At 57.5% G+C, this 11,862-nt stretch overlaps 1 protein-coding gene across 1 annotated transcript; it reads left to right on the top strand.

The window, feature by feature from the left end:
* Nucleotides 1–4: 4 nt before the first annotated feature.
* On the top strand, nt 5–11,675 carry LOC102421064 (leucine-rich repeat serine/threonine-protein kinase 1-like; the record flags this gene model as incomplete). The annotated part of the gene is given in 12 exon segments (XM_023748540.1): nt 5–40; nt 42–139; nt 948–1,114; nt 1,832–2,029; nt 2,386–2,663; nt 3,380–3,574; nt 4,730–4,881; nt 5,689–5,806; nt 6,385–6,501; nt 8,767–9,587; nt 10,654–10,755; nt 11,237–11,675. Coding segments are annotated over 12 exon segments (2,460 nt in total), but the record flags the coding sequence as incomplete, so codon positions are not given.
* Nucleotides 11,676–11,862: the final 187 nt, after the last annotated feature.

Raw genomic sequence — 11,862 nt, 5'->3', positions numbered from 1 at the left:
GCAGTACTTCGACATGGAGGACTGCGTGCTGACGGCCACTCTGTATGCGGGACTTCATCGCCTGCCCCAGGCACCCCGACCTCCCCGTGCCCCTCCAGGAGCTGGTGCCCGAGCTGTTCATGACCGACTTCCCGGCCAGGTACGCCGCCCTGGCTGCTGGCGGCTGCTGCAGCCACCGCCTCCCGCCCGGTCCCAGGGGACTTTTAGTTACTTATTTATTTTTTGGTTAATCCTTACCCAGGGATATTTTTCCATTGATTTTATTTTTAATATATTTTATTGATTTTTTACAGAGAGGAAGGGAGAGGGATAGAGAGTTAGAAACATCGATGAGAAACATCGATCAGCTGCCTCCTGCACACTCCCTACTGGGGATGTGCCCGCAACCAAGGTACATGCCCTTGACCGGAATCGAACCTGGGACCTTTCAGTCCGCAGGCCGACACTCTATCCACTGAGCCAAACCGGTCAGGCCCATTGATTTTTTTTTAAATGTATTTTTATTGATGTCAGAGAGGAAAGGAGAGGGAGAGTGAGTGAGTGAGAGAGAGAGAGAGAGAGAGAGAGAGAGAGAAACATTCATGATGAGAGAGAATCATGGATCAGCTGCCTCCTGCACGCCCCCTACTGGGGATAGAGCCTGCAACCCAGGCCTGTGCCGTGACCGGGAATCGAGCCGTGACCGGGAATCGAACCGTGACCTCCTGGTTCCTAGGTCGACACTCTACCACTGGGCCACACCAGCCAGGACTGCAGCCTGGTTCCTAAATGGCGTCCTTGTCCAGGGGTTACGGAGCCCGCCGGTCTGAGCAGGATCCAGGGTCCAGCACATGTTCTCTGGGAACTTCAGCTGTGGCCCAACCCCGCCCGCAAGGCGCCACCCTCCTCCCCTGGGCGCTCGGGCGGGTGGGCGCCTGTTCTGACCGGAGCCGCCATGTCCCCCGCAGGCTCTTCCTGGAGAACAGCGAGCTGGAGCACAGCGAGGACGAGAGCAGCGTCCTGGGCCAGGGCGGCAGCGGCACCATCATCTACCGCGCCCGCTACCAGGGCCGGCCCGTGGCCGTGAAGCGCTTCCAGATCAAGAAGTTCAAGAACTTCGCTAACGTCCCAGCCGGTGAGCTGGGCCTGCCTCCTTGCTTTTCTTCTTCTTCTTTTTTTCTTTAATACATATACACTTCTTAAAATTGATTTCAGAGAGAGAGAAACATCAGCCAGGAGAGAGAATCATGGATCGGCCGCCTCCTGCACGCCCCCTACTGTGGGTGGAGCCCGAGACCCGGGCCTGTGCCCTGACGGGGAGTGGAACCACGCAGGCTGGACGGTGTCATTTCTGCGCAGACATGAGCTCCTCCGCTTAACACCCAGTGCGGGTACTGGGAGCCTCTCACCACCGGGCGGCTGAAGGTCACCTGGACCACTGCCCCTGGCTTGCCATGGTCACCTTGGTGATCTTATAGCCACTGGCCCTCTTGGTAGAAAAATTAGGGCCGTAGAACAATACAAAGAAAGCGGGTCCGAGAGGAAGAGACTAACTTGTAACTTTGTGATGAGAATGTGACTTTCAAAAGCATATAGCCCGGCCGGTGTGACTCACTGGTTGAGCGTCTACCTATGAACCAGGAGGTCACGGTTCGATTCCCGGTCAGGGCACAGGCCCAGGTTGCGTGCTCCATCCCCAGTAGAGGGCGTGCAGGAGGCAGCCAATCTATGATTCTCTCTCATCCTTGATGTTTCTGTCTCTCCCTCTCCCTTCCTCTCTGAAATCAATTTTTTTTTAAAAAATTTTTTTGAATAAAATACGTGTGAACTGACGCCGTGCCGCCCCCTGCAGACACCATGCTGAGGCACCTGCGGGCCACGGACGCCATGAAGAACTTCTCGGAGTTCCGGCAGGAGGCCAGCATGCTGCACGCCCTGCAGCACCCCTGCATCGTGTCCCTCATCGGCATCAGCATCCACCCGCTCTGCTTCGCCCTGGAGCTCGCCCCGCTGGGCAGCCTCAACACCGTGCTGTCCGAGAACGCCAAAGGTGCCCGCCGCTCCCGGAACCTTCCACGGGGGAAGGGAGGGGTGTGAGGGGTGGCTGCTCCTGGGAGGCCCAAGAGTCCATGGCTGGCCCGGCTGGTGTGGCTCCGTGGCTGAGCGTCAACCTATGAACCAGGAGGTCATGGTTCGATTCCCGGTCAGGGCACATGCCCAGGTTGCAGGCTCGATCCCCAGTGTGGGGCATGCAGAAGGCAGCCGATCAAGAATTCTCTCTCCTCATTGATCTCTCTCCCCCTTCCTCTCTGAAAGCAATTGAAAATATATTTTTAAAATGAATAAATGAAAAAGAAAGGAGGACAGTCATGCTGATGATCGTCTGATGTGTCTTTCTTTGCAAAGATTCTTCGTTCATGCCCCTGGGCCACATGCTCACCCAGAAGACGGCCTACCAGATCGCCGCGGGCCTGGCCTACCTGCACAAGAAGAACATCATCTTCTGTGACCTGAAGTCGGACAACATCCTGGTCTGGTCCCTGGACGTCAAGGAGCACGTGAACATCAAGCTGTCGGACTACGGCATCTCCAGGCAGTCCTTTCACGAGGGCGCCCTGGGCGTGGAGGGCACGCCTGGCTACCAGGCCCCGGAGATCAGGCCGCGCATCGTGTACGATGAGAAGGTACCCAGCTCAGGACCGCGGGCCCGTGTCAGGCAAGCCATGGGTGGGTGGATGGATGGATGGATGAGTGATAGATGGATGGACAGATGAGTGATCGATAGATGGACAGATGGATGATGGATGGGTGGTTGGATGGATGATGGATGGAGGCATGGGTGGGTGGATGATGGATGGGTGGGCGGGTGGTTGGATAGATGTAGAGATGGATGATGGATGGAGGGGTGGATGGACAGATGGATGATGGGTGGATGGATGGGTGGGTGGATGGATATATAGAGAGATGGATGATGATGGGTGGACGGATGATGGATGGGTGGGCGGGTGGATGGATAGATGGAGAGATGGATGATGGATGGATGGATGGGTGGACGGATGGATGATGGGTGGATGGATGGATGGATGAGTAGGCTGGAGGATGGATAGAAAAATGGATGAGGAATGGGCGGTGTAGGTGGGTGGAAGGAAGGAAGTACAAATGGACGGACTGGAAGGTGGATGGATAAAGGGACAGAAGGATGGAGTCGGGTGGTTCGTCATACGTTTGGACAGGTGGGGAGAGGTGGATGGATGGGTGGATGGATGGGTGAGTGCCTCCCTTTGCACAGGGCCCCTGATCTCCTTGCCTAAAGGTACCTCCCTTCTTTGTCCACCTGAGGGCCAGCCTGCGAGAGTGGCTGGGCCCAGGCAGGGACCTGACTCGCCTGCCTCCCCGCCAGGTAGACATGTTCTCCTACGGGATGGTGCTCTACGAGCTGCTGTCCGGACAGCGGCCCGCGCTGGGCCACCACCAGCTGCAGATCGCCAAGAAGCTGTCCAAGGGCATCCGCCCGGTGCTGGGGCAGCCGGAGGAGGTGCAGTTCCATCGGCTGCAGGCGCTCATGATGGAGTGCTGGGACACGAAGCCCGAGAAGGTACCCGGGGCGCAGGGCCTGGCGCCCAGCACCTCCGGCCGCTGTGGTGGATGGAGGCTGTGGGTCTCCTGGGGCCCCGTGGACGGCTGCCCCGAAGGGCTCAGAACCCATAGGGCCACTCCCCGCTGCTCACCTCTTCCAGAAAGAGGTCTCTACTGCTCCTCAGACATTCCGATCAGTGCTGTGGGGTGTGTATCACTCTGAGGACCAGTGACCTTGCTTTTCCTCCCAGCGTCTGTGTAGCATCCTCATTCGGGTAAAGCACATCCGCCCCTGGATGGCGAGGCGGTCCCCGTGCAGGAGCAGGGGACGTAGGTGGCTCCTTGGAGAGTAACGGGGAGCAAGCAGGTTTGCTCAAGAGAAACAGGAGCCTCATTGTCTTTTTAAAGCCAGTGGCTGTCCTTTCGGTGTGGCTCAGTGGTCAGGGCACATGCCCGGGTTGCAGGCTCGATCCCCAGTAGGGGGCGTGCAGGAGGCAGCCGATCCATGATTCTCTCCCATCATTGATGTTTCTGTCTCTCCCTCTCCCTTCCTCTCTGAAATCAATAATAATATTTCATGACTAGATAATCAATACAGCGAGTTGTTTTCAGAAAAGGCCAGTGGTTTCAAGTTTAAACCACATGGATCACTTTAGAAAGTGCGAGTGTAAAGTGTTGGCAGTAAATGAGGTCTGAGAACATTTCTTTACAAGATTCAATGATTCCGCACTCCTAGGATTAGGGGGTTTAATATCAGAGGTTAGACTAACCTGGTCACGGGAGTTCTAGTTGTCGGAGGGTCTGCTTCTGGTGTCTGTTTTGTTCTCTTGTTTCAGTTGAGTCTTGTGTTGTTTTTTTAATTGATTTTAGAAAGGAAGGGAGAGGGAGAGAGAGATAGGAACATCACTAATGCGAGAGAATCATTGATCGGCTGCCTCCTGCTCGCCCTGTAACCCGGGCAAGTGCCCTTGACCAGAATCGAACCCGGGACGCTTCAGTCCGCAGGCCGACGCTCTATCCACTGAGCCGAACCGGCCAGGGCTCAGTTGAGCCTTGAATGAGTCGATTCCACTCCTTCCTCCCTGGTTCAAGACGGTGGGTTTCCTGGGCAGAATGGGCATCCGTCTGGTTTAGAGTGACCCCGCTCATGGCCACGGCGGCCTCTCTCCCTCAGCGACCGCTGGCCCTGTCTGTGGTGAGCCAGATGAAGGACCCGACCTTCGCGACCTTCATGTACCAGCTGCCCTGTGGGAAGCAGACCGCCTTCTTCTCGTCCCAGAGCCAGGAGTACACGGTGGTGTTCTGGGACGGCAAGGAGGAGTCCAGGTAAGGCCTTGAGGCTTGCCACACCCTGCTGGTGTCAGAGGGGGGGCGACCGTGGCATCGGGGGGGCAGTCGGGGGTGACCACGATGAGAGATGGTTGGTGCATGATGGATTGGAAGCCCGATGGAGACTCCTCAGGAGAGAAAACTGCCCCGGCCCGTGTGGCTCAGTTGGTTGAGCAGCGTCCCATGAACCAAAAGGTCTCCGGTTTGATTCCCGGTCAAGGTACACGCCCAGGTTTTGGGCTCCATCCTTGGTTGTGGCATGCGAGAGTGGGGGAGGTGGCCGATCAATGTTTCTCTCTCGCATCGATGTTTCTCTCTCTCTCCCTTTGTCTCTCTCTTTAAAAAAAAAATCAACAAAAACGTATTTTAGCCCTAGCCGGTTTGGCTCAGTGGATAGAGTGTCGGCCTGCGGACTGAAGGGTCCCGGGTTCGATTCCGGTCAAGGGCACACGCCTGGGTTGCGGGCTTGATCCCCAGTAGGAGGCGTGCAGGAGGCAGCTGATCAATGATTGATCTCTCATCATTGATGTTTCTCTCCCTTCCTCTCTGAAATTAATAAAAAAAATATATTTTTAAAAAGCATATTTTTTTAAAAAAGAGAGAAAACTGCACATAGAGGTCTGTGATTAAGAGAAGCAAAGAAGCCCGGCCGGTGTGGCTCAGTGGTTGAGCGTCAACCCATGAACCAGGAGGTCTGGTTCCGCCCATCGCCGATTCTCCTCCATGGTTGCCACAGGCCAGGCCGGGATGAGGGAGGCGGCCCTGGGCCCCCTGAGCTGACCACACCGTCGCCGCCCCTTGCAGGAACTACACGGTGGTGAACACGGAGAAGGGCCTCCTGGAAGTGCAGAGGATGGGCTGCCCGGGCATGAGGCTCAGCTGCCAGATCAAAGTCCAGAACTCTCTGTGGACGGCCACCGAGGTACCCCCCACCTCTCCACCCCCACCCCCCGAACCCCCCACTCCGTGCAGGGCTCTCGTCAGGCTGGCAACCCCGGGAGCCAGATCTACCACCTAAATACAGGACACTGGGCCCAGCAGGCTCAGTAGTTGAGCGTCGACCTAGGAACCAGGAGGTCACGGTTCGATTCCCGGTCAAGGACATATGCCCGGGCTGTGGGCTCCATCCCCAGTAGGGGGCGTGCGGGAGGCAGCCGATCCATGATTCTCGCTCATCATGGATGTTTCTCTCTCTCTCTCCCTTCCTCTCTGAAATCTATAAAAATATATTTTAAAGAAAGAAAGAAAGAAAGTCGGTGCCTCAGACCCCAACGGTGGTTTTCTCTGGGGAACAGATGATGGGCAATTTCACTTTTCTTCTTTAGACGACCCTGTCGCTTTCAAAGTTTTTACAAAGGACAGAGATGAGACAACAAGCCACCAGAGAGCCTCTAGACGTGTTCCTCTCTGAGGGCCGGAGGGTTTGCGAGGCGGAGCGGGCCCCATAGGGACGTCCGGCCCGTGTCCGCCGGGTCTCACGCCGCCCGTCTGCCTCTGCAGGACCAGAAGATCTACATCTACAGCCTCAAGGGCATGTGCCCCTTAAATGCGCCCCAGCGGGCCTTGGACACGCCGGCCGTGGTCACCTGCTTCCTGGCGGTGCCTGTGTTGAAGAAGGTGAGGTGTGGGCGGGGGAAGGTGAGTGCAGAGTGTCTGGCTCTCCCTGCCGGTTCTTTAGGGGGTGGGGGGGTGGGAGGGGAGAGAGAGCAAAGCCACACCCCCCTGGACCGCCAAGCCCAGGTCACTGTCAGCCTTCACCCAGGAGACCTGGGCTGTCCTCAGGGCCCTTCCTGTTGGGGAAAACCCACGTGACCAGTAAGACTAAGGGCTCAGTGGACAGCTGTCCATGCAAATACCACAGCCCTGGATTTTGGCAAAATGCTTTGATACTAGTACATATACTAGAGTCCCAGTGCATGGATTCATGTACTGGTGGGGTCCCTCAGCCTGGCCTGCGGGGATCAGGCCGAAACTGGCTCTCCGACATCCCCCGAGGGGTCCCGGATTGCGAGAGGGCGCAGGCCAGGCCAAGGGACCACACTGGTGCACAGTCGGGGCCGGGGAGGGACGGAGGGAGGGCTCCAGGGCGTGTCAGGCCTGTCTCGCCCAGTCCCTATCAGCCAGACTCCAGCAGCAAGTAAACCTACCCGTCAGAGCATCTACCCCCTGGTGGTCAGTGCGTGTCATAGCGAATGGTCGAATGAACGGTCGGACACTTAGCGTATTAGGCTTTTATTATATAGAATATTTATTTTTAAGTTTCCTGTTTTTATTGTTAATTACATTTTTTATTGTTGATAGTATTACAGATATCTCCCATTTCCCCCCTAGATATATATATATATATTTTTTATTGATTTCAGAGAAGAAGGGAAGGAGAGAGAGAGAGAGAGAAACCTCAATGATGAGAGAGAATCATGGATCGGCTGCCTCCTGCACGCCCCCTCCTGGGATCGAGTCTGCAACCCAGGCATGTGCCCTGAAGGGGCTCTTCCACTCTCTCCTAAAAAGAAGAAAAATAACCATGTTGGTGGTCACGATCTACTGTCAGTTTTCCCATCTCTAAAATGGGCGTAAAAAGAGACCGTGAAAAGGATCTCAGTACCTAGAGCTCCAGGCCATGGCGCTGGGTGAACACGAACTTATTCGTACTTTCCGAGGGTCCCGAAATATATTATGCTCTCTGCCCTCCACCCGACACAGGTTCATTTCTTTTAAAAAAAAGTCTGAACTCAGCCTTAGAGTCATTTATGACGGTGGCCCCACGGGCGAGGCAGGGGCAGCTCGGGCCCCAAGTGCCGGAGAATAGGACACAAAGCGTCATTTAAGGCCACGGCCGGCCGGAGCCCCCGAGCCAGGGCACCACCGCCCGCACGACCAGAGGGAATAAAGCCGGCTCTGTGCAGAGCCTCCCTGCCCGGGTACCTGCCCTCGGAGGCCGCGGACGGGACGGCAGACCCCTGCATTCTTGCACGCGCTCACACCCAGCCGGCCTGGCGCTCGCTGCCCTGGCTGGGGCCTGCGCAGGGGCTCAGTAGAGACACAGCTCCCGTTGGCCTGGGCTGCGACCTGTCCTAAAATCCTGTGAGGATTTCGATAGACATCCTTTTTTTAAAAATATATATTTTATTGATTTTTACAGAGAGGCAGGGAGAGGGATAGAGAGTTAGAAACATCGATGAGAGAGAAATATGATCAGCTGCCTCCTGCACACTCCCTACTGGGGATGTGCCCGCGACCAAGGTACATGCTCTTGACCGGAATCGAACCTGGGACCTTCCAGTCCGCAGGCCGACGCTCTGTCCACTGAGCCAAACCGGTTAGGGCAATAGACATCCTTTTTGTTGTTGTTCATCTTCACCTTCTTTTTCTTGTTTTTTTTTAAAAATATATTTTTATTGATTTCAGAGAGAGAGAGAGAGAGAAACCTCAATGATGAGAGAGAATCATGGATCGGCTGCCTCCTGCATGTCCCCTAGTGGGGATGGAGCCTGCAACCCAAGCATGTGCCTTGACTGGGATTCGAACCAGTGACCTCTTGGTTCAATGGTTGATGCTTAACCACTGAGCCACACCAGCTGGGCTGCTTTCTTTCCTAAAACCCTGATGAAGGATTTCGATAAATGTTCTTTTTTAAAAAATATATTTTTATTGATTTCAGAGAGGAAGGGAGAGGGAGAGAGAGAAACATCAATGATGAGAGTCCTGAATCAGCCGCCTCCTGCATGCCCCATACTGGGGATCGAGCTCACAACCCAGGCATGTGCCTTGACTGGGATTCGAACCCTGACCTTCTGGCTCATAGATTGACGCTCAACCCCTGAGCCCTGCCGGCCAGGCACCCCTGCCTTTTCAAGACCCTTTTTCCTGTCCTCCCGGCAGAATTCCTTCCTGGTGCTGGCGGGCCTGGCGGACGGGCTGGTGGCAGCGTTCCCCGTGGTGCGGGGCGCCCCTGAGGACAGCTGCTCCTACCTGTGCTCGCACACGGCCAACAGGTCCAAGTTCAGCATCCCGGACGAGGACGTGCGGCAGAACCCCTACCCCGTGGCGGCCATGGAGGTGGTGAACAGCGGGTCCGAGGTCTGGTACAGCAACGGGCCGGGCCTGCTGGTCATCGACTGCGCCGGCCTGGACATCAGCCGGCGGCTGGAGCCCTACGCGGCCCCGTCGGCGGTCACCTCGCTCGTGTGCAGCTCGGACTGCGGGGGCGAGGAGGTGGTCTGGTGCCTGGACGACAGGGCCAACCTCTTGGTCATGTACCACTCGGCCACCTACCAGCTGTGCGCCCGCTACTTCTGCGGGGACCCGAACCCTGGGAGGGACGTGTTTCCCGTGCGCCCCTCGGGCCTGGAGCCGCCGGACGGCCCCGTGGCCAGCCGGCAGGAGCCGGAGGCAGACTCCATCGCCGACGTGAGCATCATGTACAGCAAGGAGCTGGGCACGCAGATCCTGACGCACCAGGACTCGCTGACCGACTACTGCTCCATGTCTTCGTACTCCTCGCAGCGGGCCCCCCTGTCCCCGGACAGTCCCTCCAGCATCCTCTTCTCCACCGACGGGGAGGGCTCGGACCGGCTGCTCGAGCCCACGGCCGGTTCCGACAGGTCCGAGCAGGAGCTGAGCCCCGTGGACGGCGAGGCGTTCAGCCAGCACCTGCAGGCCGTGAAGGTCCTGGCTGTGAAGGACGTCCTCTGGGTGCCCAGGTAGGTCCCCCCGCGGCGGGGGGTGCGAGCTTGGGGGTGCCCGTCTCCCGCTCTGACTTTGGGGGCGGAATGACAGAAGCTTGGGGACACTGTGGCCATCCATAGGAGCTGCGCCCCCTGTTCTGAAATTGGGAGCAATCTGTTTGTTTTCAAATATACTTTTATTGATTTCAGAGAGGAAGAGGGAGAGGGAGAGAAACATCAATGATGAGAGAGAATCATGATCGGCTGCCTCCTGCACGCCCCCTTCTGGGGATCGAGCCCACAATCCCGGGCATGTGCCCTGACCAGGAATCGAACCGTGACCTCCTGGTTCATAGGTCGATGCTCAACCACTGAGCCATGCTGGCCGGGCCAATCTCTTTTTATTTTTTTTAATATGTTTTTATTGATTTCTGAGAGAGAAGAGAGGGAGAGAGAGTTAGAAACATCAATGATGAGAGAGAATCATTGATTGGCTGCCTCCTGCTGGCCCCCTACTGGGGATGGAGCCTGCAACCCTGGTATGTGCCCTTGACCGGAATTGAACCCAGTACCCTTCAGTCTGAGGGCCAATGCTCTAACCACTGAGTAAAACCAGTCAGGGCACTAGCTGTATTGTGGTGTGTTTTTTTTAATTTTTTTTAAAATTGATTTCAGAGCGGGGAGAGAGAAACATCAATGATAAGGTGAGAGAGAATCATGGACCGGCTGCCTCCTGCACACCCCTCACTGGGGATGGAGCCCACAACCCGGGCATGTGCCCTGACCGGGAATCGAACCATGACCTCCTAGTTCATAGGTCGACGCTCAACCACTGAGCCACGCAGGCCGGGCTGGAGCGATCTCATTGGCAGAGCCAGCTGAGAAGGGCTGTGCTAGCTGAGGGCACCGTGGTCAAGTGTGATCAGGTTTCCTGCTGGGAAAGTGCCTGCGGGCCCCGCTCCGGTGCCCCCTGTGCCACTCAGTCCATTAGCAGAAACCCCTCGTTTGTTGCCCTGCCGCCTGTGCGCCCTGCCAGCTCCGCTTCCCCTGGCGAGCCCGGCCCCGGACAAAGCGCTTCCCCTCGCGGGTTCTGGTTTCGCAGGCGCGGAGGAGATGTTATCGTCATCGGCCTGGAGCGGGACGTGGGCGCCCAGCGGGGCCGAGTCATCGCCGTCTTGAAAGCCCGAGAGCTGACGTCAAGGGGGTAAGACTGGACGGCTCTCACTCCCCAGGCTGGGGCTGGGGGGGGAGGGGGGGGCGGACCGAGGCCCCCTGCCCCGTCCCTGCACAGTGGCCATCCGTCTGAGAGTAGGAGAGAGAAACCAGTGATGAGAGCGAATCATGGATCAGCTGTCTCCTGCACGCCCCCTACTGGGGATCGAGCCTGCCACCCGGGCATGTGCCCTGACCGGGAATCGAACCGTGACCTCCTGGTTCACAGGTCGACGCTCAACCACTGAGCCACACGGGCCAGCCTTGCGCATCTTGCGATGGGTAGGCCTCTGCCCACAGGCTGCACCCCCAGGGAGAAGCAGGGCACTAAAACACGTGGGTGGGGCCCGGCCGGCGTGCCCCGGTGCCCCCCAAGGCCACGCTCTGGCCTCCCGAGACGGTACAGGGCGAGGGGCCTGGCCTGACCTCGTGGGCACCCCGTGGGTGTTCTCAGACCCGCCCCCTCTCTGCAGGGCTCTGGTGGATGCGGTCGTGGTGGCCAAGGACACCGTCGTGTGTGGCTTCGAGGACGAAAGCAGCGAGTGGTGCCTGGCCGTGTGGCGGGGCTGGGGCACCCGGGAGTTTGACGTCTTCTTCCAGGCCTACGAGGAGCTGGGCCGGCTGGAGGTATGTGGGCGCAAGAGGAGGTAGCGCCCGCCCTCAAAAGGAGCGTCGCCCGGACCTGGCTGGCCCAGGCCTGCGGGCTGCCCCCTCCACCTGCCGCCACAGCCCTCCTCGGCGGACCCGGAAGAGAAACCGAGTTCTCCCACGAACGGCTTGCTGCTAAGAAGTGCTGAGACGTCCCCGCCCCAGCCCTGGCCGGTGTGGCTCAGTGGACAGAGCGTGTCGGGCCTGCGGACGGAAGGGTCCCGGATTCGATTCCGGTCCAGGGCACGTACCTCGGTGGCAGGCTCCTCCCCGGCCGGGGCCAGGCTCTGGTCGGGGCGCGTGCAGGAGGCAACCCGTCGATGTGTTTCTCTCACATCGATGTCTCTCTCTGTCTCTCCCTCTCTCTTCCGCTCTCTCTAAAAATCAATGGGAAAAATATCCGCGGGTGAGGATTAACCAAAAAAAAAAAAAAAAAAAGGAAAATGAAGCC

The sequence above is a fragment of the Myotis lucifugus genome, unplaced genomic scaffold (genome assembly GCF_000147115.1).
Source record: "Myotis lucifugus unplaced genomic scaffold, Myoluc2.0 scaffold_1517, whole genome shotgun sequence".
In the NCBI taxonomy this organism is placed as follows: Eukaryota; Metazoa; Chordata; class Mammalia; order Chiroptera; family Vespertilionidae; genus Myotis; species Myotis lucifugus.
Note: the sequence above shows the minus strand (reverse complement) of the source record. Positions and strands in the feature narration are given on the sequence as shown.